Raw genomic sequence first — 27,126 nt, 5'->3', positions numbered from 1 at the left:
AAGTCCTTTCTTATATTTTATATATATATCTCCATCCATTTCAAGGATAAAATGTTTGATATACCAAGCATTAAAAAATGTAATTGTACCTGTTAAGGCAAGGTAATTATAACGTCTCTCAGATCCTGCAATTTCTCTTCATTTCTATATAACATGAAACTTGTCGGTATGAGAAACAGACTAAATCTTGGAAGATAAAAGTATTCATTGTACATAGAAATACCGCCACCAAAATGATGAATTTATACATTTTAAACATGTTAAGATAATAAAAATATATAAATAAAAGCAGTATAGTCACGAAAGGAGCATTGTAACATGGAATTTACTGAAATTACCCAGATCACAGGAATTTTTAAAAGATCTTCTGTCTTGCAGTCGTGATGCAAGAAGGATCTACAGAAGAGCTCCACAGCAGCCAAGCGTGTGGGAGCGAACTCCCGGAGCCTGCTGGAGCCCCGGGCAACAGGAGCAGAAGGACAGTGGTGACCGGCGGTGGTGGCTACCTGGGATATCACCTGGGATGTGCTCTGGTTAGGTCAGGAATTGCTGTTGTTCTGTTTGACGTGCGGAAACCTAAATGGGAACTTCCAAATGGAGCACATTTTGTCAAGGTATGTTGGAGTTACATATTTAACAGCAGTGAAATAAAGTTACAATACTTTTATGCACACTAGCAAGGCTTGCTCTTAAGGATTTTTTGTTAAAGCATTTACTGAAAAGCCTTTAAGGACAATAAGAAGTCATGGGAAAATGTCCTCACATGCATAAGGAACTGATGAAGAGACAGCAGAGTCCAAGCAGTCAGTTCTCTCAATGGCACCAGTGATGCTCTGGAGTCCCGTGTTGGGAGGTGCCATTCAACACGTTTGTAGATCGTCCAGGTGAAGGAGCGAGCAATGGAGTGACAAAGTTTAGTGCTCAGGGAAATTATTTGGAGTAAAAAGGTGAGAAGAATACATGGCAATAAAGATGATCACAAATGTAGAATGACTGCCATACAGAGAATGATTGAGGAAACTGGGACATACCAGTCTGGGCAAGATGTGGGAGCAGGAGAGCTCCACAAACTGCAAGTAGCACTGAGATGGGTGGGGACTGACGGTTCACTGTCCTTTCCAATACAAGAAGGAAGGGCCATCAGGTGAAATGGGGAGGAGTCACTTCAATACAAACAAAAAGAGTTTGTTTTTTTCATGCAGTGGGTAAAAGGCATGTACAAAGCCTCGCCAGAAATTTACTTCCGTTGAAGGTTACTAGGTAAGCTGAATCAGGCTCAAGGAATCTTCTGAATTAAAATACTTGGAGACTGGAAGAGTATTCTAGGGGAAAGAGTAGCGTATCTTGCCCTGTTCTTGCGCTTCCCAGGGTCTCCATATGTTTGATTCTTAACAATTCAAGGAATTTATTATGTCTGTAAAAGAGGGGAAAGGAAAGAGACCTCAAATTTTAAAGAGCTCAGGGCCACCTGTGGAGGACAGCATCCCCTGTGCCCTGATGTGGGGAGCACCAGCTCCTCCCGTCTGCTTCATACACTCAGGTTTGGGGTCTGGCTGCGCAGGGGGCACCAGCACTTTCTGCACATCTTGCACAAGTTCTAGCTACACACAGGGTATTTTGTGATTATTCTATCAATTTCATTACAGTATATTAAATAACATATAATATTTTGAAATATCATAGTTCTGGAAAGAAAGGTAGTATATTTTTATTGACATCTGAATATATGTGGAGAATTATTCATGTAGCATTACCTGGTATAAAAAACCGCAATATAATATTTGAAATACAGCATAGCATTTGATACTAGAAATAGTGTGTGTGTGTATTTAATACAGTACAGTGTTCAGTACTATATAGCACTTCATATAATGTGATTATAATGCACTCATGTATATACTAAGACAACATTAAATGCTTATAGTGTGTACTCTTTTGTTTAATCTTGTACAAAACTGTAACTAAATTTGTCATTCAGTGCACCTAAAATAAACCTTAGATGGGCAAAGAGACATTTGTCCAGGTTGCACAAGTCAGATCTTAAGGCACTAAGAGAAAAGGGGTTCCTTGATTTGCTGTTACGATGGCAAACAGTTGAACCCTTCCTGCTGTGATTTATTGTCCTTGGGGCTTGTTTCTCCAGCCCTTGAGCAAATGCTGCTCCCATTCTAGAAAAACAAGTTTTGCCAGGCTGCTGGACTAAGTGCGAAAATACGCATCATAATTTAAGCTAACAAGAGTCATTTGTTTTGCAACACAATACTAACAAAATTCTTACAGATTTTTCTCTGTAATGTTTTATTTAATGCTAGTTAAGTACTGTGAAAAATATGAGAATGACTTTAGATTTCATTAATAACTATAGTTAATCAGTCAAAATCCATCATTTTCTCATTTTACAGGGTGATGTGAGGGATTATGATGCAGTGTTCAAAGCATGTGAAGGAGTTGACTGTGTTTTTCATGTGGCTGCATGTGGAATGTCAGGATTAGAACAAGCAAGTACAACTTTCCTAACACTTTCTTTATTCTTGTGAAAGCAAAAATTTGTCAGTATGTAGCAAAGAATGTAATTATATGATATTTATGTCAGACAGAAGTTAGTTACAAAGGTCAAGTCATCCACACAGGCAACAAGAGAGGTATTCCTTAAATAATAAATGTCAAAGTATGAAACTAAGGTACTACACAAAATACTCTAGAAAAATGCGATGATAGATTGCAGATCTTGGATAAGAAGGCAAATCCTTTTTCTCTGATCGGAAGAAATATGACAATATTGCTGTAAAACTAATGCTGATGCGTTTTCTTCTTGGGAACTCATAGCCATGAGGAGCCAGACCAGCAACTCAATATAGTTATGCTAAATAACAGTGATATTCACAGAGTGTTATCAAAAAAGTCATGAAACTACTGATTTATTTCTAGGAACAGGACAGATTGCCACTGGAACAAGAATTTGTGGAACTTCTCAGGGAGCATAACCCCTGCCTGTAATTCCTGTTTCTATATCATGGATTATCTGGGGTGAAACAAAAAAAATCAAAGCATTATCATTTCCTTTCAGATGCATTTTATCTTTCATTTTTGAACTTTCTTTATTCAGACACTGAACAAGACAATAAAAATGAGAACTGCTAGAAATCGGTATATGTCAGAAGGACAGAGAACTAAACACGTCACAAAAAGGCCACTGCTGTTCTAGATCTGGCAATTGTAACGATAGTACGGTGAATGTGACTTGTTCAATTAATTAGATATTGTGCAAACTCTATTTCTAGCTTCAAAAGAAAGACCAGATTGAATCCATAAATGTTGGAGGCACAAAAATAATCATTGATGGTATGTACCTAGATTTTTTTTTTTTTGCATCTGATCCAAACCATGAATGAAAAACCTTCTCATTGAATGTTTCCTGTGTCGATTTGGCAGTAAAACGAGGCTCTTTTCTCCCTCCTTTCAGAGTATGATGTAAAGGTAGTTGTGTAGGTCCCAATACAACTGGTAGGAGATTTGCCACTGGTTTGAAATGGGGACTGGTTTTCAACCTGGACTTCATTCCTCAACAGCCCAACTTAACCTCTGCTCCATGGACTGGTTATTTTTTCCCTTTACTCTGTAATGGAGAAGTAGAAATGACATGAGACATATTGGACTGTTGTATTGTAAACATTTGGTAACAGGAGCCATAGATGTGCTAAGTATATTTAGCTATTAATTTATCCCATTTATCTCCCTTCTGATCATCTATGTAAATGGGACCTCTTTTTATTACACAGGGAGTTTTAACCACTGTCTCTGGAAAATGTTAGTGGATTTCTTTCTGTATATTCAGTTCTAGAAAGAACATTTCAAAGTGTATAGTAAATAGCAAAGCTACTTTCTCTTTGCTTTTCCCTCCAAAGACAAGTGACAAAAAAATCAAAATGGCAAAAGCATTTTTAATTTAGACCCACTTTCATGCTGCCTTTCATGCTGGATTATTACTGAAAAAAAGCAGGAGTAATTAGAGTGAAATGGTAGGCAAGTAAAACCCTAAAGAAGTTAGAGGAAAGAGGTGGCCACATATTCTCCTCTTCTTACCCCAACCTCTGAACCTGCAGAAACATGTCAAGTCAAATTCCCATAGGCTACCAACAGAGCAAGAATCTTGGGAAGAGCATGAACCTGTTAATCTACATTTTAATAATAGATATTGTCTTGTGTTCCAAATATTCACAACACAGTAATTACATTCATTATTTTCAAAATGAATCAATGAGCCAACTGGACTGACTGCTCTGTAGAATCTAAAAATTCCCGACTTTGAATATTAATTCACTCATGAAGAGATTGAGACAAACGCAGTTTTGTCACACGCTGGAGAGAGCGAGCGCATTTTCTTTTATGAATTCCCTTACGTGCACAGGCGTCCATGGAACTGTGTGGTGACCACAATGTGCTATATTTGCATAGCAGATATTTGGGATGAAAAATCCCAGCTGAATGAAATATAATATTATGTTACATTATAAGTTAATATTAAAATATTACTTTTTCTATAAACGTAATGTTTGTTTTCAAAACAAGAAGCTGCCAGTTCATATGTTGTTTCTTACTCTCTATTTTAAAATCATTTCTTTTGTATACCGTTGTAGTCTGCAAAGAAAGAAACATCCCTAGACTGATATATACCAGCACAGTGAATGTGGTGTTTGGAGGGAATCCTATTGAAGAAGGAGATGAAGAAACGGTGCCGTATTTTCCACTGGAAAAGGTACTTTGCTCATGGGATGGCGTGGCATTTGCTGTGTTCCGAAGGACAGATTATCTGAAAGCTGTTCTGAGAGCAGCAGCTGTTTTACTATAGATCACATCAAATTCTCTGAAATTATTTTTCATTAATAAAAATTGACCCATGATCAATGAAGAAATACTCAAATCATAGTGGCTTTAATCTGCTATAATGTGACAGATTTGAGATGATAAAATACCTAAAATTGACTAAGAAAAGTGGAATGTGATATTTAACAATAGTGTTTTAAGAGGAGGGGCTCTCAGGGGACCATCCACTATGTAAATAGTGAATATTATGACCCCTGTGAGCCTTTGCATTGAAGAATGATTGTTAAACATCACATTCTACATCTTTATTCTCACACATTTTTGCCTCTTTTTGAAGTTCCCAAAGCTGGCTTTCCTGCGGCAGGCCGGGTGGTCGTTCCAGTCACCTCAGGGCTGCTCTGAAATACTGTTTGCTTCTTTGCTGCAGTCATTTAGGAAATATTTTCTAGCTGGAATTTGAAGGTCAACGCATTCTGAGCACTCTCCGTTTGTTCTGTCCTGCTCCCAGCACACTGCCTGCAGTTAAAAGCTATTTAATTTAATTTCAGAAAGTACATCTTGTGTCAGGAATCCTAAACAGGACTGACTGCCGCTCTGCTGGTGCCTCCTGAAACACGTGGCTGGGTACGTCAGTTTGTGCCCAGCCCGCACAGCACCTCAGGCTTCTGAGAAAGCATTGCAGGAATTTGCAATTAGTTGCATGTGTCTGAGCCCTAATCATGTGTGTTTTCTAATGGTGATCATGTAACAGCAAGCAGCAGAGTAGGTGTGGCATGGAGGGAGGCGGAGCAGGTGGATTAAGCCACCGGAGAGTAGAAAAGTTTTCCATGGTGGGATTTTTAGGTATGTTTTTCAATATAAAGGATGGCAGTACAAAATTCAACAGATACATAAATAGCCTCATGTGGATAAGTAATCACTAAACCAGCACGCGCTGTGTCCAGAATCCTGTTGTTTAAATATTCTTGGGTGCAATTTTTAAAGTTAATAGTGAAAGGTACAGCTGGGAGATAATTATTTATAACTTCCCAAATAGCTTCAATAAGAAATGGAAACATTTTTAGGAAATCCTGAATTTTTAATTTCATATTTAACTTACTGTTTTAAAAAACCTTTTGCAATTCAAAATGGATGTTTTTTCAAAATAAAGTTATCTGACCCACCAGAGCATTTGGCTTGGTATTCATTGTTTCAATACACCCAGCACAAAAAGTGAGTTAAGTAAATACTAGCGGACCTAAATTCACTCTGAAGCTAAACTTGTACAACTAAAATGTAAGTCTGATAAGTTTCTTTGTCATAAACAGAGTATATATTTGCTAAATCTTATTTCTGGTTTGGTTTTGCTCAGCTGATGTCTAAAGCTGGCTAGATTTAAATGTTGTCAGACAGAAACAGGAGGTTTGCCCTTAGATGCAATAATGTGATTAAAATGTTGATCATATTCTACCTTTCTTTGTAGCAATTTAATCATTATTCTAGAACAAAGGCAATTGCAGACCAAATGGTTCTTGCTGCCAATGGAACTTTACTCAAAGGTAGGTATAAAACCTTTGGGCTTTTCCAATCATTAGTAGCGCTAATGGGTATTCCATTCTCTGGTTATCCATTTATCAATAAATACTATACCCTACATGAAATGAGGCTTTATTTTGTTTGTTTCTGCTCTTCCCTTTGGTGGGTGATTAATTTTATGTGTAATACCCAGACAGATATGAGATTATATGTGAGCAATAGATGAGAAAATACAAAAAAATTAACCTTACTTGTTTGAATCGTCTTAGAAGTTTACCAGTTTTACAATAGATACAGGATTTGTGCTTTTATTTCAAATACAAAAAAATTAACCTTACTTGTTTGAATCGTCTTAGAAGTTTACCAGTTTTACAATAGATACAGGATTTGTGCTTTTATTTCCCATTCCATGTATCACTTTGAGCTTCTCTGATAATACCAATCTCTAAGCACTGTCCTATAGGTCATTCTCAGAATCCCCAAAGGCTTGTAGGTGTCTGGCAGCAATAATTGCAGTTTCTTAATCAGATTGGCAATATCAGGGTCACATGGACTTCGAAAGTCACACGTGCATGAATAGCTGCAGCTAAAAATCCATCTCTACATGGCAAGGGAAATATTTCTATTTGCTTCTAAATGCATATTTTGCTATTCCTACTGATTTCTCTGAACTGAAAAGCTGGCAAACATAAATTAGGTGGGGATTCAATTTTAGCATCCTTGATTAGCTACTGAGCAAATGCCTACTGCCCGTTACACTTGCCCACATAAAAGGTGCAATTGTGCCTCTTCTCAGGAGTCAGAGGAGTCTGCTCCCTGATTCCCATGTAAAGCTGTATTCATTTTGATTTAAAATGTTCTAACTCATTTGAAAGCCTCTGTTTAAGAGACCTCTTCCATTCTTCTACGATGCCACTGAGCTGCAAGCAGGTGTCTAAATATAGCAAATTGAATGATCTTCTTCTGCATGTGTCTGCTATGATGGACAAATACGCATGTTTTAAGCTTATATCTATAGCAAATAGCAAAAGCCAATCAAGCAAGAGACATGTGTATAGGAAAGTTTGATTTGTCCTCTCCCTATTCAAATTCTTCAGTGGTCAGAGGGATTCAGGTTTTCAGGCTCTAAGCCAGGGACTTTCACTACTATTGAATTCAATTTTATACAGAAATGAAAACAAGTTATGAGGAAGACAAATCATGTAGAATGTTCCAACTGACCCTTTACTTTCACAGTGTAAAACTCACACAATGTGTATCAGCCGTATGTTGATATGAAAGCTATCTGCAAATCACGTTTTGGTTTCTCTCCAAGGAGGGGACAAGCTCCACACTTGTGTGCTTCGCCCTCCAGGCATCTATGGACCAGAAGAGCAGCGCCACCTGCCACGAGTAGCCGTATGTGTTACGTAGTCAGCTCTGGAGGACACTACAAGTAGTCGTAAGGGAATAACACAAGTGGAAGTAACTTGATTACACTTCTTAATGATTCCTCCAGGAAAACTGCTGTGAACGCTTGGTGACAGGTCGTATGACACAAGATAACAAATAGCGTGATATGAGCATTGCCGAAATGGCAAGTGAAGACAAAAAAATGCAAGGCTGAAATGCCATGGTAGAAGAACTAGATTTGCATCCCTGATTGTTTAATGTAAATATCGTTGTTTAAATATGCACTTTAATTTCAGCCAAACATTATAAGGTCAGCATATTTTACCATTGCATACCAGTGCAACAGTCCTTGATTTATAAAACCACCAACTAGTTGGTTTTTTTTTTCTTTTGACACGTTTCTTGTGCTGTAATTGTTCACAAATTCTACAGCAAATTCTAAGTGTTCAGGCTGAGCCAAAACAAATACATTATACTGCATAATGGAGGAATAATTTCGTTATTTCATGTTTTCTGTTTCTACAGGTAAATATCCAGCGCAGACTATTTAACTTCAAGTTTGGGAATCACAAAGTTCAGATGAACTGGGTTCACATAGGAAATCTGGTACAAGCTCACTTACTAGCTGCGGAGGCTCTCACCTCTGAGAAAGGTTATGTAGCTGTAAGTAGACAATATAGACATTGTGTCCTAGTAGCCTTAGCTCTCAAATAGGTTTAATTTTTGACGTTTCGAGATCAAGGGTTCTCCAAAAGGTCGCATGCTAAATTCTCAAAAATCATGTCTGGCTCCAGAAGCACATGGACAGTGCAAATGCAAGTACATTCTGCTAATATTTTGATGTATTTTTCTGTTTTGAAAATATGTAATTTGATGTTTGGTTGGAGGAAACAGTATTTTTAACCAGGTCAATACATTCACCATCATACAAATCTGTATGTTGTTATTTTTTTGAAAATAGATTCTGATTCTAGGTGCGTAACACAAAATTTAGATAAACCATTCTGAGCCATTCCAGTTTAATTTTCGGATTTGAAAATTCCAAAAAGATACATACAAAATTAACTGACAATTTAAAAATGTTTTTCTTCTACTGGTCATAATTGCAACAACAGTCTAAGGACTGCGAAGCATTACAGAACTGATCGTGTTGCAGCAGCTGCTGCATTTACAGCTCTTGAAGGCTCCAGCCTTACTGCTAGTGGCAGGAACATGTCGAGAACAGGTACAGATGTGCCTGAACTTCTCTCCGTGTGCTCTCCACTAGTGAAGTGCTTGGAAGCCATGCGGCTGCTTTAGAGTGACATCAGGCTGGAACTCCCAGGATCCGCTTGGGCACTCAGGTGTTCCCAGTGCTCACAGCTGGACAGACTCCTCACCCAGAGCACAGCTCTCAAGGAAGTTGGGCTCATGAAGATAATTCTGTCCCCTGCACATCATGATGAACTTAATGCTCTGTTGGCTCACGATACAGTGAAATCAAGCTCTGACCTGCATTACACCGTGGTTAATCGTGATTAGCTCTACAACCACCATGAGGTTGCCCAAAAGTATGAGACATGTTTGAGATCACAGTGAATTCTAATGAAGGCAGTTTTCTCTGCTGATTTGTGTACATTCACCATATGTGTGCTGGTGTGTCATTCACAAAATCAAGAAAGAGAGGTGGATATGAGAGAGAAAGAAAATGCCATCCTATGTATAGTGTTTTTCTAATTGTTTTTCTCTGCTTCTTTAACAGAGTGGTCAGGCGTATTACATACATGATGGTGAAAACGTCATATTTTCTGAATGGATAGTCCCTTTAGTATGTATTGCACACACATTTAGCTCTAATGCACCATCTGGACCCTGTTTGTATCATTAACTAAAAGACCATACTAACTAAATGAAGTTCAGCACATTAATTACTGAATTATTTAACACTGAAGTCAGTCGTGTTCTCCCTGCATGTCCCAAAGTTCCACAAGGTATAGAACTCGCTACGGAACAGTGGCATTTCTGTAAAGCAAGCTCACAGTGCACCAAAAGTTCTACTGTTAGCACCTGGCAGGTGCTTCTTACAACAATTGCTTATTTCTTTGTTCTGCCATCAGCTGTGGCACAAAAGGGAAGGCCATTTAAAATCATACCTTAAAAGCTAAAAAGAGGCGACGTTATATTTCCACAAACATCCGGCTGGGGTTTTAGGAACATGCTAGAGTTTTGGTTCTGCAATGCCTACACAGAAAAGTCTTCCAGGAAAATGACTGCAGTGCGCGAGGGGCCTGTATCTAAATGGAATGAAGTATTGGAGTCTCAGTCACCTGCCCCTTGGAAGTCGATTATTTCCCCTTTACCATCCAGTTGCATTTGAAGAGTGGGAGGGGGACGGACACCAAAGAACGAGTAGCAGGTTTCAATTGCATTTCTTACTGCCAGCATTGGTAGGAAGATTAACTGGAAAAGTTTAGATACATGTTTTATCAGTATTCATTTTCCATTTTCATGCTTCACTGACACCCTCAATTTGGTACAAATGCTCCATTGTTCTTTCCTTTTATACCCCTTCTAGTTTGAAAAATTAGGCTACAGCAAACCCCGGATACATATTCCTGTTTTTCTGGTTCATATAGCAGGTAAAAATAATAAAATAGATTATTATGCCTTTTATTTACTATAATGCTATGTAATGGTTTTATAAAATTCGGGGGCCCAAACTGTAGGAATTATATAACTTAACATTATTCTAATTAATGTAATAATCATTTACGCCATTTGGCATTAATTATGCCAGATAAACTCTAAAGGCTCCTCATAAACTGAGTCCATCATGTACTTTATAAATTAAACACTGCGTTCTACCACCTTGATTGCATCCTCTGATGCCAATAGGGATTGTAGGATGTGCAATGTCAGTATAATCTCAGTTTGTTATCCAACTGTCTCATTAAGTAACTTTCTGTTTCACAGCCACAGTGATGGAGTATCTGCACCTGATACTAAGGCCAGTTTTTAGCTTTACACCTTTCTTGACAAGGAATGAGGTAAATATATAAAAAGAGGGAATGTTTATGTACTTCTGACCAAAATTTTTATGAAGTATGTGATATACCCTTTGGATACAGACAGGGTTTATTAATGTTTTAAATTCCATTGTAATATCATTGTTGACATATTTTCATTCAAGTCCTAGAAAATCAAACGTTAAAGTCACTTCTGTCACTGTCCTGTTGGATTTTAGGTGTGGAACATTACTGTAACTCACACTTTCCGAATAGACAAGGCGCGAAATCAGCTTGGTTACAAACCCAAGAAATTCTCATTTGCTGATGCTGTGGATCATTATCTTAAAACAAGACCTACTTGTCAAGAAGATCACACATTCCTTAAAATGCTGATTGCTTTTGGCATTTTGTTAAGTTTGATCATTCTTTCTTTCTTCTAAGATCGAGTAACTACCCATCTGTTCCAGAAAACCTGGGTTTGTTTCTGGGTGTTAATGATCTGGTCATAGTACATTCCTCAGTCACTATGGACTTTACTGTTCTTATTATTATGATGGCATCTCTCTGATTTCATTAAAAAAAAAAAAAGTGAAAACACAGGACACATCAGGAAATGTTCCCAGAGGACAACGCAGTGTCACAACGTGAAACCACTAATGGCTGCAGAAGTAGTTTTAATGGATCTTCTTTAATAGATTGCTTCACGCCGAGAATGGTTTTCTAAAAACGATAATTCGGAAGCATAAGAAATTGGAAGAAGAGGAACCATTGTAGGGCTGTAGTAATTCCAGGGGCTCCAATGAAGAAAAGGTTGACTAAACAATTCCTCTGATGAAGCCGCTGCTACAGCTGCTGTATGTGAGTATGAGGAGTTATGAAGACCTGGGAAATAGTACCCAAAATATTAGAAGTAAATTTTTATAAATAACAGGTGGTGACGAGAGGACTGAAAGTCATATTTATGTAAAGTATTGTTCAAAAGCTTTGTAAAAATGTAATAAATAACATCATATGTGTTTGTAAATCAAATAACATCCTTTCAATGCAATAATAAATAATAACTGAACCCAATACTGGTTTAAGGAGTCTGTGGGAAGGGGGAGGTTGGGCACAGACCCTGGAGCTCAGCAAGCTCAGACAAATTTTCATAGGGTTACTCATTGCAAGGATTCTCTGAGGGACCAGCCTTGCTCTCCCCAGGGAGCAGCTGCTCCCTCCCTTGCACCCCACACGGCTCAGGAGAGCTGGACTTGGCAGCGTAGGTCACAGATGAGAGTGATGGAAGAGCTCTGCCGTCTGATTATCTCCACTCTCCATTTATCTTGCTTTTTGTGTTAGTGTTTTACAGGATTTTTAGACTGGTAAGTTTATGGAGACTCTCTTGTTGTATCTTTAAGTTTACAGGGTACACAGGACAGCCAACAGCAACCCCACAAGAATAAAATGCTATAGGTAAAAGATGATACACAGTGACAGGAAAATGTGTGAGCAACCACAAATCCCATCCCTGGGATGCTGTGGGAACCCAGGGATGCTGTGAGATGAGCAGAAACCCAGGGATGCTGTGAGATGAGCAATATCCCAGGAATATTGTGGGATTCCAGATTACTGCTGCAATTTACATGAGCAAAGATTTTTTTCACTCTATTTTTTTTCTTTTTTTTTTTTTTTCTTCTTTAAACAAATAGTTATGTGTGGAGGGAAAGCAGTAAAGCCTGGTGTCTTATGGATTTGCATTTAGAGGTTGTTCTTGTCTATACGAACTGAACTCACACTGCATATCTTCCCTTAGCAGGGGCACTGCTCAGCCCTCTCCTGACTACCTATTGACAGGATACCTAAAGAAACTCAGTGTATATATGAGACCTTCATCTACTTAGTCAAGTTTGGTTAAAACTGGTTAAGTTCATAGTTTATCAGTACAGAGGTGGAGCTCACTGACACACAAGCACGCACTGCAAGAGGTACTGGGTGAGCCTTGCTTCCCTGGAAATGAAGAATAGAAAACCACAAGTATAAAGTTACTTCCCAGCATTTCAACTATGCAAACATTTGATTTGCTCTTAATTAGTTATTGATGAAACTTTCATATATTGCTTTTATTAGACCAATAGCTCAGGACTGCATCCTGGATTACACTAACACTTCCCGGAAGAGACATCAGGTACTCCTCAGTAAGGACTGACCAAGGAATTTGCTGCTGTTGTGGTTGCGTATCCCTGTGGAGCAGCACCAATCCGGTCCTCTAATCCCAAACCTCTGATTTGTTATTTCAGCTAAGATGGTTTTTTACATCAGTGTTTAACAGTACTGATATAATACTAACTGGCGTCATTAAATTGATTTATCATTATTACAAATTCAGTATTTGAAGTTTTAGGCAAACTTTTAGTATCAGTTTGGAATAGCAGCTGTCTCATTTCTGTCAGTCTTTACTGAGTCTTAGTTTAAGCTGGCTGTTGTTTGAGTTACGCTCTAACGTAATTGCAAGTGTGTCTTTAAATGATTAAAATTTAATATGAACATTCAGGCATGGCACAGCTACAACGGAAGAGGTAAATGTGTTCAAAGTTTAATTTTTGCTTGGGATGGGTAACTCTGAAATTCTGCAGCTCCTGACCCGTTTCATATCCTCCCAGACACAAGTGACTACAGAACCGAACAGAGACCCGCTGCCGGCTCCGGAGGGCAGGCACCTTGGTGCCTATTTCTTTATGATTATGTTTCCTCTTTGGAGATTGCTGCTGTTTTGCAGGTGTTTCTGATGGTCCGCATCTGTCTAAGCCATGTCCCGCTGCCAGTTATCCAACTGGTAACCAAGAGATGGTGTGTTTTTCCTGAACAACCTGTTCAACAGGTATCTCAGTGTGGACGGAGCCCCAGCCACGACAGGATGCTTTCGTGCAGTGGTCGCAGCTGTATGAAGACACATGGAGGTAAGAGCCACCACAGGATGCCAAGAGATCCCAGGGATGCTGTGGGATGAGCAGAAACCCACGGATGCTGTGGGATGAGCAATATCCCAGGAATATTGTGGGATTCCAAAGATGCTGCAAGATGAGTGGGACCCCAGAGGGGCTGTGGGACTGGCAGAACCCCAGGGAGGGCTGTGGGAGCCTGGGAGTGCAGTGGGCTGCCAGCGGTGCTGCGGGATGAGCGGGACCCCGGGGGTGCCGCGGGACCCCGGGAGTGCTGCGGGACCCCAAGGAGCCCGATGCGGCCCACGCGTGGAGCCCCCCGGCCCCGCTCCCGCGGCGGGGGGCGGCGGCGGGTGAGCGCCCGGCCGGGACGCGGCCCCTGCGGAGCGGCGGGGTCTCCGGGGGCCGCTCCCCGCGCCCCGGCCCGGCCGCACCCGCCGAGCGGCCGCCAACGGCCCCGACGGGGATGGGGCTGCGGGGGCAACAGCCGCAACGGCCGCTCCCCGCTGGGGACCCGGGGCAGCCGCGCTGAGGCCGCGCAGCGCAGTTCCCGGGCAGCGAGCGGTCCCTGGTGAATTTGCAAGTGAGATGCGGAGAATCCGAGCAGCAGCTCGGGTGACTTTTAATCTTTCATTGCGGCGCAGTGGAGGGATGTGGGTAACTAGGGAAATCGGTAGCTGCAGCCTCTGAAATGCCTTGTCTGTCTGTGGTGAACTCTTGACCATTTGGTATCAACGGGGAAGAACCCTCTGTGTTTTAAGAAATAAATTATTCACGATGACTTTTTCCTTGATGTACTTATTGACCCTTTCTGTCACATAGCAATTATTTTATTCTAGTTCCCCTCGAAAGTAAGGGATTTTATAGCCTTGTTCTCTGATACACCTTCTAAAGATACAAAGCAAGTGTCAGGCATTCCTCTTTCCCGCTGAAATCCTCATATATTTTAACTCCATCATTGCCAATGACAAAACCACAGTGTATTCTTAATTTACACTCTGTTGTTGCTACTTAGAAAGAAGTTGAAAATACTCCTTTTCTCAGATGTCTGGCTTTGTGATAAAGTGGGGACAAGTGGAAGAAACATTAAAGATTTCTTTTGCTTTAGGTGCCGTTTTGTTCTGCTGCTGTTCTGCTTGGCCCTGCCTGCTTGTTTTTTAAGCACAGAAACTTAAATGCAATTTTTTCATCTTTAGAGTTTTCCTGACAGTTCAAGATTTCAAATTCCAGCATGGCCCTGTATCACGTGTGACCATCTTTGAGCTTGTGACAGACCAGAATTAATTGAACTAAGACCAGTTGATGCTTTTTACGTAGGCAGCAATTTCTCTTCTGCTAATAAAAACATATGGTCTGTACCATTATTCTAATTTTGACCCATTTGTGGAAAACATTTTAATCTATGGTCTCTGCATTAGAGATTTTTTTTTCCTTTTATTATTCTGGATACAATTTGCAAATAAATATTTAGTCCAAAACATGCAACTTTTGCTATGCATTTTCAGGATGCTGTCTTTGATATAGTATACAGGCATTTTAAATGTTTGTAAAATGTGAAAATTACAATCAAACCAATTCTTAATTTAAGCAGAAATTTTAAATGGGTCTTTCAAAATACATCTTTGAAATCTGGAAATTTTGTAGCTTGTGCTTTTGTTTTTGTCTCTCTTCAACAGGCTGCGTTAAAGTAAAACTTTGCTGGTGTGACTAGAGCTTGTTAACATGAAACTCACTGGAATCGACTGCATCCAGGAGCGCTATGGAGCAATTTTCAACATGGAGGAGAAATTGTTACATGTGTCTGGTAACAGAAGACAGTATTTCACTGACAGAAAACTTACACACAGTGGGGTAGCAACACCCTGGCGCCAAACCTCAAACTCTAAAGTGAAGGGAAATGCTGGAGCAGTGACTGGAAGAAGTATGAGAGCAGTGGTGACAGGAGGCGGAGGCTACTTTGGATACAAGCTGGGATGTGCTCTTGCCAATGCAGGAGCTTCAGTTGTTCTGTATGACGTACACAGGCCTATCTGGGAAATTCCCAACGGAGTGGTGTGTATCCAGGTACGATAAATTATATTTTCACAACAGTCGAAGTTAGTTCAGTCGCCTTTTCCACAATGCCTTTCTAGTTTTCATAGAATCCAAATAACTAATTGCAAATTTCAATAACTGGTTTAACTGTGTGGATATCCCACACGATTTTTGACAACTGATTTTTAAGTATATCTGAAGTAAGGAAAACAATTAAACCTGTAATGTGTAGAGTTTCCACTTCACCTCCTGATTCCGAAGTCCTCCTCAGCACCCAGTCACTGCCTTCAGCTGTGCCGCAGTTTAATCACCTGTAGAATGAGCACAGAGGTATCATGAGGCTTAATTACTGTTTTTAAAGTCCTTTGAGTTCTATGGAAGGAAAGTATGATTATCAGCAAGTACTGAAATGGGTTTTCAGTCCCAGGATGTGCAGGAAGTTCAATTATATATACGCATTCCCTCTGTGTTAACCCACTGCATGACAAATGCTAACCTGCAGGTTTGATTTCAAATCCAAGTATCTTTTCTCACGTATTACAGGCAGATGTCAGGGATTATGATGCCATATTTGCCGCCTGTGAAGGGGCTGACTGCGTGTTTCATGTCGCTTCATATGGAATGTCAGGAAGAGAACAAGTGAGTCCACGTAGTTTCATATTTTTCTGTGTGACTGCCCACACCGAAGATGAGAGACTTGAGGCTGTAACTCTGCATGTTAGACTTTATGTCTTCAGATTATCGGGAGAGCCTGAATTCAGGTCCATGCTGTTTGAGTAAATTGCCCTGTTCAGACTGATGTGCTGTAACAGCTGCAAGCGCTCTGCTGACAGGACTGTTTTCCTCATTGTGAAATGATTTCCTTCCCATTAGAGGCTCTACCAGCAGCCTGGGAGGGCTTTTGAGTTGGAAATGGCATTAAAGAGTTCTGAAATAGTGCGAGGACAAAAGGAAAGACAAGGGAGGCTTGTTCCCTCCAAAACCCTGATCCTTCCCTAAACTTTTCACATGGAACTTCTGGCTGGAAGGTCACTGGGAGGAATAAAACCTGAAGTAAATGATAAATTATTTTCTGTAACTAAATTATAACAACAGCTGTATTTCAAGTCTGAATTGTTTGCCATTGGGTAAAAAGCTGTAAGGATGTACTTGATGGAGGACCCTGAGCCACAATTTTTATGGTTAAAAGTACAAACATACACACCTTTTCTTACCTTATTTAATAAAAGTAGCTTCAGTAATTACATTAGCTGGATAGAATAGCTCATTCCAAGAAGTTTGCAGCTGAGCAATGCATACTTGGAATTGGGAAGAGGCAACAGGTCACTGAAGTGCTATTGAAACATGGATATTTAACATATTGCTGCAAAATGTATAATAATTGGAAATATATGTTCAGAAGTAACATGATTCTCTTTGCTTCAAGCAGGCTAGCCTGTAAAAATAGAATAAAAATACAGGCATAATTTTAAAATAGTGATTTGACTTCTTGAAGTCTTAAATACCAGTCTGAATGATCTTTTTTATAATCAAAGCACTAAACTCACAACCTTTATTTGGGGACATTTATAACACCCCCCCTATTGAATTTAAAATGTATTATTATTCAAAAATGCCCAATTTCTTTATTTTCCTAGTTGTACAGAGAAGAGATTGAAACTGTAAACATTAATGGAACAAAGTTCATCATTGATGGTACGTATCTAACATTGCCACTGGGTGTTAGTATAGCGTATCAAAATATTACAGCACTTAGAAAAAGCCAGTTGGCTTTTTTGGCACACACTATTCTTTACCAAATACTTTACATTTTTGGCAGAAGATAAGGAAACGCGTCATTGGGGGTTTTTTATGCTCAGTTCTCGTATGGAGTGTGATAAGAGAGCCAGCACTGTGGTTCAACTACTTCAGCTTTTCATAACTGTGTTGGACGTGATGTCAGAACCTGTCTCCATGTGAGGAGTTAAGGATTTCCATGTGTATTTTGTAGCAGTGAGCCTGGTTGCTGTCTAACAGCCTGCACACAGGCAGTGGGCAGTGCTGGAAGCAGAGTCTTCACTTTAAACGTGCTTTGCATTTTAAATCACCCAATCGTAAAATTAGCTCTTTTAAGATTTGACAGGTTCTCAGAAAAAGGTCATGCAAACTTTATTCCATATTGTTTCAGTTTGCACTAAACTCATTTACTTTCCACATTGCTGCAGCCTGCAAACGAAGGAACATCGCTAGATTGATATACACCAGTACAGTAAATGTGGTGTTTGGAGGGCTTCCTATTGAAGATGGTGATGAGGAAACTGTGCCATATTTTCCAATCGAAAAGGTATTTTGGTTGTCTTACATTTTCATGTTTCCTCTTTGTTTACTTTCTTGTTTCTAAAAGCCCTGGAGTTTACATGACCATGTTTTGCCTGATGGCAGAATCCAGTGCCCAGAAAAAAGAAAGAAAACTCTTCACACTGATTGTAGATGCTATTCACAACTTTGGCACAGCAGTTTTATGTACATTGCGGTATATATTTCTTTGTTTCGTATCCAGGCCTTGATTTTAGAAAATAACTCATAGTGTGTCCCATTAACATCAATGAAATTCCACCTGGACATAGGGATTGTGTTATATGGCTCGGTGCCTCTTTAGCTATTTATTATTTATAAGATTTTTCTGTTTCTCCCATATTTGAGATGACATATATTCAAGATAGAGCTGATATGGAAAAGCAGCCTATTTTTCTGTGGTTTTATTGCACTTAAGAAGGAGAAAGTACTTCTGCTTGCTTTGCATGCACAGTTGGGTTTTGTGTCTCTCCTCTCTCCATTAAGTACTCCACAGTTTTTCAAGAAGTAGAGGTGGATAGAGAAAATATTGAATAATATTTTGAATAATATATCAAATATTTTCTCTGGGACAGTGCCACAAGAAAGTGAACAGGATAACTCAGACCAATTGTAATGTCTTCAAAACTTGGCTTTTGACTTTTCCATTACCTGAAAAAGAAATCCAGATTGCAAAGTAGTGATCGATCACATTCTTGGTAGCATTCAAAGCATACATATATCCATTGCTTTTCAAATGAGCTGAAATTAATTAACTGGATTTGCATAAATGAAAATGCAAGATGTGTTTTATCCTAAACTAATACCACACAGCTTCTGTATTTTAAGGTATTTGTTGCCATCTGCTAAGAAAAAACTAGTGGAGAAGAGATGCCCCTCTGCCCTGTCATTTCAAGAACAGATAAAAACATATTTGCTTTTTCTCTGTAGCATGTTGATCATTATTCCAGAACCAAATCAATTGCAGAACAAATGGTACTAGCAGCTAACGGAACTCCACTAGCAGGTACTTTCGTCTTAGCATGAATTCATAGTGGGATTTACTCCTCCTCTTCCTGTTCCTCACTAACATCCTGTATCCTGTATCCATCCTTGGGGGACAATATTGTCCAGCAATTATGAAATCAAGTTACCTACCCCCTCTCACAAACCAAAAGACTTTCACTTAAAAATCACTTTTAATTTTTTTTACTTCCCATAGTGTCTGTAAAAGGTTTTAGCATGGTAGCAATGAGTTCAGTATGTTAATTGAAAAGATGAAGACAGCTATAAATTAAACAAAAACAAGTATTTAATGTCACTGTATTATGCAACATAAGTAAAACATGAATGGTGATTAAGTTGTTACCTCCCCTCCCCCCAGTTATATATTAAAATCTGAAGAAGGCACCTGATACTACAGCCTGGAATTATTTATTGATGCTTCCCACAGTTTTCCGTGTTGAGGAAGCCAGTTATACACTTGAATACTTAAGCTCACCTGTGAGATACTATAACTGCCAGTGCAAAACAAATTAATGTAAAGTGCAACATGATTCTATGTGACCAAGTGATACTGAGCTAAATTTAGCTGTAGACAACTTACAGAAAAGACTCTCTTCACTTGATACTTGCAGAGTGCTATAAAGAGATATAAAGTCACTGATGGGCATTCCATCTCAATAGAATTATTTTGTTTAATATTTTTTTCCTTATTTCCTCTTTTCTCAGCACCTCTGCACATCAAAGACCCTCTTAATTTTAGGAGCAATACACAGTTCTGCATTTGTCAATGAAATTAGAACCAGTCACTGTTCCAAACATCTCGTTTTGATCCTGTGCCATATGAGTATTTTGCATGTTTTCAAGTACTATTAAGACCAGTTACAGCAGATGATGAACCAGCCAACTCATGTACTTGGGAAGCAACCGGATTTTGATGGTGGTCCTTACTTTCCCCCACTGAAGTTCCCCCAAGCTTCTACAGCAGCTCTAGTGGGAGCTGGCGGTGCCCACGCTTAAGAACCCTGCAGCTCTACCTTGTGCTGCCAGTGAGTCACTGCTTCCCATCAATAATTCTGTATGAGATCAGTTGGATTCATTCCACTTTCCTACCAATGACTTGCTCAGTTCAGCAAACCACCGTTGGCACATTCATTTGCTGCTTTGGCACAGAGACAAAGAACTGGTTAGAAAGAGGTTTCCAAATATCCGGTAATTTCTAGGAATCTGACTATGCTGGCAAGACTTCTCTGAATCTTGTCTTGCTGTTTCCCATGTTCTGATTCTGCCAACTTAATATTCAACTACTAATTCCACACCTTTTGCTGCGTATTATTTTCTAAGATGGTGAAGTTAATTTATTTCAGAGCGAGTTCTGCTACCACAGGCTTTGGTTCATGCAAACAAAGATGTGTCATAGTCATGTGAAAGTCACTTAAAAATGGTCTTACCAATTCTTTTAGGAGGTGGAATACTCTATACATGTGTTCTTCGCCCACCAGGAATCTATGGACCAGAAGAGCAAAGGCACTTGCCAAGGCTGGCAGTATGTATTTTAATCCTTATTCAGCAGAAATTTCTATTATATACAACAGCATCGCTTATTTATGTTATAAATTGACAAACCTTCTTATTGGGCAGCAATTCAGTAATTCAATTGTCTGCTGAGGATATTATAACTTTTGTTAACAGGCACTATAGGATATCTGTAAAGAATGTATACTAGAGAAAAAAGCTTTTTTTTTTAAATAAAAACACATGTAAGTACAGCTTTATAATTTAATGTTCACTATAAGATTCAGGCCAATCTATGATATTTCAAATGTCTGTTTGCATGCAACTTACACCAAATGGTTTAAAATATTAATGAAAAGAGATACAGCTAAATATCTTATTTCCAGCCTCAGCTATTAACAGCTTTCACTATCCAATGAAACAAGTGATGCAGTCAGAAGCACTTTCTAGTACAATAGGTTACTAAAGGGCAAACAGCTGAGGTGCTCATGTTTTACTCTTTTTCACTTGCTGAATTTTAAATTGTAGGACTACTACAGTGTTTAGAATGCGATCCCTATAGAATTGTATGAGTCAGTTATTTTAAAAGCATTAGTACAATATGAAGTTAGACTCTCTGCACTTCTCTTGATTGTTTTCAATTGATTAATGTAATTTTTTTAGGTAGGGACAAACCTACATTTAGCTGGACAAGAAAGTGCACTGTGCCCTGTTTTAAAACCCACTTTGCTTTGCTTTCATGTTTGTTTCTGTCTAAAGAAAAACATCGAGAGAGGGCTACTTAACTTCAAGTTTGGGGATCCTTCTGCTAAAATGAACTGGGTGCACGCAGAGAATCTTATACAAGCTCAAATTCTCGCTGCTGCTGCTCTCACCCCTGAAAAGAACTACATAGCTGTAAGTAAACAAGAAAAGCACCACAGTTGTCATTGGACACCTTGGTTATGCAGATGGAGTCTTATGGATTTTGATGAGTCTTAACTAGACTGAGAGAAGAACACATCCCAGCATTTGGTGAACACGTGTTAACTGCACAAGTCAGACATGGCACCACTTCAGTGCATTGGGTAATGCATTGGCCGTTCTCTATAGCCCTATCTGTCAAAAATAGCCTACACGATATATATATCACATTAATCACAGAAACAGCTTGTCCACTAATTTCATTGCACACATTAGTGCGACTGATCAAAATAGATGTAGATAGTTTGTTGGCTTGTATGTACATCCATGCATATTTTATATTGCTGTAATATTTTAAGCTATTCATACGGAGTGACATAAAGGAAAGGAAGTCTATACATATATATATGAAGTATTATTTTTATTAACTTGTCTCTTCTCTACCTCTTTAACAGAGTGGCCAGGTATATTTCATTAACGATGGTGAAAAATTCAACCTTTTTGAATGGTTAACTCCACTTGTACGTACAATATATACTTTATCTGCAAATACATTAATTTCATTGACTGTAAACAACTCCAGCTTTTGTGCGCATTTTACATTTGGTGTTTGCTTTGAATGTAAGAGTTTTGTTCTGAATGTAGGTTTAATTCTTGCTTGAAGTTCAGAGCGATTAGTGCTGGAACAAACTCTACCTAAAACATGACATTAAAGCAACTGTCTTCACTGAGCTCAAAGGACCATTTAAACCAGTATCCTTTTGAGTTGCCATTATCTTCGTTTCTTGAGCACACATCTGTTAAGGGTGGCTATTTTGGGTGGACAAAAAATATAAAATATAAATCCTAATTATTAATCCGTAATATATATTATTTTCAAAAGATCACTTTATTGTTAACAGTGGGCTCAAAACGATAAACATGTCACAATGTTAAATTAGGTATCAGCACACCATGACATTTCAACTGATTATTATAAACCGTTTTTTTCCCTTTTTTGAGACTGCCACTTGAAAATTAGATAGTGTCTGCATGTGACATTTAACTGGAATTCCCTGAAAAATGAAAACTCAAATAGTAACAGCATTGATGATTTTTTCTTTTTAATCAGTAAATATTTCTACAAATATCTTCTTTATTGAAACTTTAAAACTTAACTTAAAACATTTCTGTTGTTTTCACTGTTTTTTAAATTTCTTTCAGTTTGAAAAATTAGGTTGCAGTAAACCACGGATACGTATTCCTACTTCCTTAGTTTATGCATCAGGTAAAAATATGTTATCAACATTTACCATTACTGTCCACACTACCCTCATTCCTAATAATAATATAATGTTTTGGGTTTTTAATGTGCCCACAATTTTAATGTATAAAAATAATATGCTGTGGGCTCATCTAGTGTACAGCAGTTAGGGGTGAAGTTCAGCTCTATGCAGTGTGTTGAAACCAGAATGATCTGCTATTAAAGTCCCACAAAAACAAGTTCTGTGTAGGACTTGACACATGTATAACTTCTTAGAGTTAATGGTTTAAATCTAAAAAGTTATATGTAAAAATCCATAACTTTTGAAATATGCTGAAGAGTATCTGCTTTGCTACACAGGTAAATTTCTTGTTCTGTATCCTGTGTGCTCTCCAGAATCAACCCCCATGTGCAGCTAAGACAGAATCCAACTTTGAATATTTTGTTGTTACCATATTTTTTATAAAATCTCATGATCTTTTCACTAGACCTGTCACCAACCCGCCAAACCCTTTTCACAGAAGCACCCTAAATCAGGCTGACTGAAGTATTAAGATTAAACACACCCCCTTGTGAGCAAGTGGTCCTGCTGATGTTAGTACCGGTGCCCTGAGCTCTTAGGCGTGTAATTATCCTTCGCTATTGTATACAGTGCGAGATATGCCAAAATCATAATGGCATAGCAATTTACTATTCTTACCTCAAGTCGAAATCTTTTGTTATGCAGCCATAGTAATGGAATACCTTCATCTGATGCTGAAGCCATTTGTTGAGCTGTCTCCACTGCTGACCAGAAATGAGGTAAAGTCTTTGTCTGTCAGCTCCCCTTAGTTCTCCTAGAATGCTCACATACACATTAATACTGAGCCACAATTTAAGATTAAGTCAGTAGAAAGTAAAATCCACCCAGTACTACTTCAGCCTCCAGTTTCCAGGGCAAGTGTATGCGTCATACATTTTAGACAATATATTGTGCTCATTACCATAATCTTAGAAAAGATAAGAGCCTGTGCTTGCGATGTGGGAGAGGCTGCTTCAGCTCCTTCCTTCCAAGGCCCAGCATCCTGGGTGGCTTTGGCTGGTCAGTCAGGCCCTCATTTCTGAAGATATTTAGGCACCTAGGAGATGGCTTTTATCTGCCTGCTTAGGTATATAAACAAGAATACGGAGCATTTTTGTGGATGTTTTTGAAGAAAACATTCTGTTCTGCAGATTTTACTGCCTCTTTAGGCTTTCAAGATTCTCCTTTCAAGTGAACAATTTTAAAGATAACATGACGTACGTCAACAGGACATTGATAAAATGTTGTGGTGGGGAGGGTATTTATTTATGTTACATTTCCTTTAACTGTGCCTTCGCTACCATTTACAGACTTTGTTCCAATTTCCTATGTATTCATATCTTTGTGTGTTGACTCTTTTGCCCTACAGGTACAGAACATTTCTACAACTCATACATTTCGAATAGACAAGGCACGGAGTCAGCTGGGATACAGCCCAGAGAAGTTTGCATTTGCTGACTCTGTGGACCATTACATTAAAACAAGACCAGAAGCCCAAAATCATCACATCTTCTTCAAAGTTTTGCTTTCTTTAATTGTTACTTTAAGTTTGATCTTTCTTTCTTTAGAATTTGACAGCCTTTCAGTTTTGCATTTTTTTAAAGAAACACAACAGTGACTTGCATGAACTGCACATACTCACAGTACTGCTACCCGGATCATTCTAATCTCCTCAATAGTCACTAGCTCCAATCCAATAAACAGGCAATTGTTTTTCGATTTAAAAACAAAATTGTAACATATCAGTAGCTGTACTTGAGAAATTAAATACAGTAAACAATTACAGCCAAATCACTGAAACACACTGGAGCCAGGGTTGTTCCATCTGTTTATTTCACACCAAAAAAACCAACTGTCCAAACTGATTGCTGAAGCAAATGAGAATCTGCAGAAAGAACAAGAGCTACTACCAGCACACAGTGCTTCACTGGTGAAAAAAATGGCTAAAATAAGGAGAAAGATTGACCACAGCTGCTGCCCTGGCTCACTGCCTTGGGGAACTGAGAACAACCAAACCTACAGACAGAACAGACTACTGTAAATAACATATACCAACCATACAGAGAGTTCACACTGTGTAAATTTCTGTTGTGAATTAGCTGTATCACTGCACATGAGGAAAAATAAAAGTGTACTTGAAACTTGGCTGCAGTCTGTCCTGTGCCTCCGTGCAGGCGGCTCCAGAACCGCTCCCCGCCCTCCCTTGGGGTGCAGAGCCATTTGAACCGGCGCCTCGACACAGTTTGGATGCCTAGGCAGTACATGCAGGTGTGGTTTTTCATTAGTCAAAACTGTGTATTTTAGTTAAATTGAAAGTTATTATCTAAGTTACATTAGTTAAGTGCATTTATGTCACAGTAGAGGAATCTGCTGCTATGGGTTGCACTAAGCTTTGTACTGCTTCCTTTACCTCCTGGAGTTATTGAGGGAAATAACTAACAATAGAGTTTAGTTGCTTATCAGCTGAACTTTAGGCACAACTAGACTTTTGCTCCTGATTTCTAAAGTACAGCAGTTGTGCTGTGCAATTCCCTGCTGTAGCTAAAGTGAACAATGTGCTTTTTGAATTACTGTTCAGCTAAAGTGGGCCTAAACAACCAGGTGATCTGAAGGCCCCTTCCTTCCCATCCGCCACTCATACTGATGATTTATCACAGAAATCTCCCCTCTGCAGCTTTTCCAGCCTGTAACAAGGGGAAGGGAACAAGCAGGAGCACGATGCGAGCAGCAAGAGTGAGCTTGGGAAACAGTACCAGGGCTGAGGCAGGAGATCTGGAGGAATCAGGGTTGGGTGGCGCAGAGGGAAGAATCGCAGGTGGATTTGAGAAAGCTAGAGAAGGTGAGAGCACCTAGATCTCGCCTCAGGGAGGGCAGCAAAGGCAAGGTACAGTGACTGTGGGTTGAGGGCGCAGTAAGTCGAACACAGCGTGAGAAGGCAGAACTGCTGAAATGAGTATTTCTGATTTAATTTTTAAGACACGAGGAGAAGCCACTTTCCTCAGTGCGCACCACTATCTTCTACAATCCCATTTTAACAAACGTGACCGGCACTGCCCAACAGTCGCCCACCCCAAGCGGCCGCGGGGCGCCGTGCCCGGCCCGTGAGAGCCGCACCGCGCCCGCGCCGCCCCTGCGGGCTCACGGTTCGGGCAGAGAAAATGAGCCTCCGGTGCGGCGGGCACAAAACAACTTGGCAGCGGTGGGATTCGAACCCACGCCATCGAAATGACTGGAGCCTAAATCCAGCGCCTTAGACCACTCGGCCACGCTACCGCCTGGGTGCTCAGGCGCCCGCCAGGCCTCTTTCAAGGGGGCGGCGCCACCGCTCTCCCCACCCACCCACCCCTATATATTGCCCACCTGTGTCTGCCCTACCACAACCCCTCCGGCGCGGCCGGTCGGCGCCCTCTCTCCCCGGGAAACGCAACTACTGCAGCGGGCATGGGCTCCCCACCCTCCGGCCGAGGCCTCCACGGCCGCCGCTGCCGGGGCCCGTCCCCCGCCCCGGGTCCCACGCCCTCCCCGCGGCCGGGACGGGCGTCGCGCGCCCGGCAGGTGGCGCCACTGCCGCGCGCCCGGCGCCGGCTGCACACGTGGCCTGGGCGCCGCGCGCGCTGACCCCTGACCCACGGCCGGCGCCCGGGGAGCGCGACGCGCGGCCCGGCTTCCTTCCCCCGGGGCCCAGCCGGCACCGGGCCTTGGCCCTGTCCTACCCCGGCGGTGTCCAGGGGCTGTGCCCCACAGCAGCGGTGGAGCGCCGGCCGGTCTTCAGTAAGGCTTTGCCCGGCCGCACGGATCCACCACTCCGGGGCTGTCCGTGCAGGGCCGAGAGCGGCCCTTCACCGGTGCCTTTGCAGCCGCAAGAGCAGTTCTGCACACACCTCCCTGCCTGGAAGAGGAGCTAGCCCGCCCCCTGCCCCACAAGCAGGACCCCCTGCCTTCTGTCGCAGCTCCTCTCAGGAGACAGCCGCCCCCAGGCCCACCACAGTGCAGGGGCTACAGCCCCCAGAGCTGCCCATCCCAGAGCTGCCCGCACGCTGTGGGGCTGCTGACCTTCCCTGGCAGCTGCTGGCCTGGTATCTGAGCATACCTCCAGCTGAACCGTTCCCACCTGAAATCAGAGGCCCCTGGCTGCCTTTATCTCAGTGCTGCTCAACATGGAGCTGTGGAGGCTGGTACAAAGTGCAGCTGGTGGCCAGAGCTGCCCATACACAGCTCAGGGTTGTGCCACATCCTCACTCACCTGCTGCTGCTGAGCTTGGGCATGGTGTAAGCAGGTGCTTTTCTTGCCCACCTCAGTGAGGGAGCTTGGGGTTGGCAATCAGATTGAAGCTGTCACTGGTGAGTAGAAAGAAATATTCTCTTACCCTGGGAGGCCTGCGGGAAGAATTTGTAAAATTACTTCGTAGACAGAGCTAA

General features: G+C 40.6%; 2 protein-coding genes and 1 non-coding gene across 3 annotated transcripts; 2 read left to right on the top strand and 1 right to left on the bottom strand.

Annotated features, from left to right (window-relative positions):
• The first annotated feature begins 383 nt into the window (after window positions 1–383).
• LOC135994476 (putative short-chain dehydrogenase/reductase family 42E member 2) lies at window positions 384–11,158 on the top strand. Its single transcript, XM_065645027.1, has 11 exons — window positions 384–614; window positions 2,403–2,498; window positions 3,282–3,342; window positions 4,638–4,756; window positions 6,287–6,362; window positions 7,655–7,737; window positions 8,257–8,394; window positions 9,473–9,538; window positions 10,286–10,349; window positions 10,684–10,757; window positions 10,955–11,158. Exons 1-11 carry the CDS (start codon window positions 384–386, stop codon window positions 11,156–11,158), a joined length of 1,212 nt encoding a protein of 403 aa, XP_065501099.1.
• Window positions 11,159–15,358: 4,200 nt separating this feature from the next.
• Window positions 15,359–24,325, top strand: LOC135994458 (putative short-chain dehydrogenase/reductase family 42E member 2). The gene is made up of 11 exons (XM_065645006.1): window positions 15,359–15,700; window positions 16,214–16,309; window positions 17,308–17,365; window positions 17,875–17,993; window positions 18,935–19,010; window positions 20,449–20,531; window positions 21,260–21,397; window positions 21,859–21,924; window positions 22,607–22,670; window positions 23,374–23,447; window positions 24,077–24,325. Exons 1-11 carry the CDS (start codon window positions 15,359–15,361, stop codon window positions 24,323–24,325), a joined length of 1,365 nt encoding a protein of 454 aa, XP_065501078.1.
• A 1,573-nt stretch (window positions 24,326–25,898) lies between these two features.
• TRNAL-UAG (transfer RNA leucine (anticodon UAG)) lies at window positions 25,899–25,980 on the bottom strand. The gene has a single exon. It is a non-coding gene; the product is annotated as a tRNA-Leu (tRNA).
• Between the last annotated feature and the right edge of the window lie 1,146 nt (window positions 25,981–27,126).

This window comes from Caloenas nicobarica, chromosome 14 (assembly GCF_036013445.1).
Source record: "Caloenas nicobarica isolate bCalNic1 chromosome 14, bCalNic1.hap1, whole genome shotgun sequence".
Classification (NCBI taxonomy): Eukaryota; Metazoa; Chordata; class Aves; order Columbiformes; family Columbidae; genus Caloenas; species Caloenas nicobarica.
Note: the sequence above shows the minus strand (reverse complement) of the source record. Positions and strands in the feature narration are given on the sequence as shown.